This window comes from Solanum pennellii, chromosome 11 (genome assembly GCF_001406875.1).
Source record: "Solanum pennellii chromosome 11, SPENNV200".
Classification (NCBI taxonomy): Eukaryota; Viridiplantae; Streptophyta; class Magnoliopsida; order Solanales; family Solanaceae; genus Solanum; species Solanum pennellii.
The window spans coordinates 43,429,809-43,431,611 of record NC_028647.1 but is presented as its reverse complement, the minus strand read 5'-3'; the positions used below and the strand labels follow the sequence as shown (position 1 = coordinate 43,431,611).

Genomic DNA, 1,803 nt, shown 5'->3' with positions numbered 1-1,803 from the left:
TGACTAGTCTTCGTGATGCTTGGAGGCGACACAAGCAAAAAATAAAAAATTTTTTTTGATAAAAACAGTACCCTTGAGGATGTGCTAGAAAAATGTCCTGATGGCATTCCACATAATCAATTCCGCCAGTTGATCGAGTATTGGAAACACCCAAATGTTCAAGTAAGGTTAAAATGGTGCATTACCACTCATCGAGTAATTCTGTGTCATATCTATTCTTTTTATACATATCAATTCAATTATCTCTTTGTTTTTAACAATAGGCTATATGCGAGATGAATTCTCAAAACAGGAAAAAACAAAAATGGAAGCATCGAATGGGACCTATTAATTTTGCTAGAGTACGCGTGGCATTGGTAATACTTAGCTGACATTTCATACAAAATTTGATTTTCATTTTTTGTACTTTATAAGAACTTAATGATTTTTTAAAATTTCTTTTGATATAATCTGTAGCGTGCAGCCAAAGACAACAACGAAGAACCATCAAAGCCTGAAATATTTATTGCAACTCGTACCAAGACGGGAAAGGAAATCCAGGCTGATACACAAAATGCAATAGTATGTTTTTCAAAGAGGATTATTAGTGAACTTTATTCAGACTTAAAATTTATATTGTGGGGAGTTTGACTACATTAAATTTTAATCACGTATGCCTTCTTCTTCTTCTTCTTGTGCAAGTTCGAGGAGATATCAATTATTTGTCGACATTGTTTAATTATTTTTTACGAAAAGTTTTCATAATGTTCATATGATTGATCGCTATCATAGGATTGGAAACAAAAATAGTACTTACAATTAACTATGGATGCCAATTTTATTCAATAGGCTGAACTTCCAAATCGCCAAAATTCTGGGGAAACAGCTGATGATGCATTTAGGGCAGTGTTTGGAAAGGAGCAACCTGGTCGAGTTAGGTGCTATGGTAGATCAGTGACAACAAGTTCTTTGAAGAAAGATGAGGAAATTAACAATCTAAAACAAAAGCATGCCGATGAAATCACTTCTCTAAAGGAAGAATTGAGAGAAGAAATGCGACATTTATTCACTCAATTGGTGCAAAACAACCCTGGATTGATTTTTCAAGATATACCAGGGTGTGTTGGATCTAACCTTGCTTCACCTATTGATGCAAGTAGTGCACAAGCTGTAAGAGGCACAAATCTTCCATTTTTTTCGGGGTCAGCTTAAGATTCGGTTCTTCAAAACGTATTTTGTATTTCAAATTCTCTGTTAATAGTGTCAATATTGTATTTCTTCTACTTTAGTTGGTATTCTTGGTAATGAAATTCAAAACTTATTTTTACTTGCCTAAGTTTAGTCCACCAATTTATAACTGTTAAGAATGTATTTGTTTTTGGCTTAAGCATTCGAATTGTTAGTTGAATAACTGTTCTTTTTGTATTGTGCAATTGAGGAGTCTATGGTTAGCACATCAATGTGCTGCAGCCTGTGATTAAAATTTCTATGGTCTCCGTTCCAAAACACTTTAAACTCTTGGAATATGTGTACTGAGATTACTTCTCTGAACTTCATGACGAACCTGCAGGACGGACCATCACAGTCACGACGGACCGTCGTGGTCTTCGTAACCCCACACTTAGTTAAACTCTTGGAATCTGGGTACTGGGATTACTTCTCAGAATTTCATGACGAACCTGCAGGACGGACCATCACAGTCACGACGGACCGTCGTGGTCTTCGTAACCCCACACTTAGTTAAACTCTTGGAATCTGGGTACTGGGATTACTTCTCAGAATTTCATGACGAACCTGTAGGACAGACCGTGAAAGTCACGACGG

At 36.2% G+C, this 1,803-nt stretch overlaps 1 protein-coding gene across 1 annotated transcript; it reads left to right on the top strand.

Annotated features, from left to right (window-relative positions):
- The first annotated feature begins 275 nt into the window (after window positions 1–275).
- On the top strand, window positions 276–1,191 carry LOC114074868. Its single transcript, XM_027912918.1, has 3 exons — window positions 276–356; window positions 457–561; window positions 829–1,191. The coding sequence occupies exons 1-3, from the start codon at window positions 276–278 to the stop codon at window positions 1,189–1,191; spliced, it is 549 nt and encodes a 182-aa protein (XP_027768719.1).
- The last annotated feature ends 612 nt before the right edge of the window (window positions 1,192–1,803 follow it).

Coding starts and splice junctions, on each gene's coding strand:
- LOC114074868 (XM_027912918.1), top strand. CDS start 276: ATGAATTCTCAAAACAGGAAAAAACAAAAATGGAAGCATCGAATGGGA. Junction 357..456: donor CTAGAGTACGCGTGGCATTG/GTAATACTTAGC, acceptor TATAATCTGTAG/CGTGCAGCCAAAGACAACAA. Junction 562..828: donor CTGATACACAAAATGCAATA/GTATGTTTTTCA, acceptor TTTATTCAATAG/GCTGAACTTCCAAATCGCCA.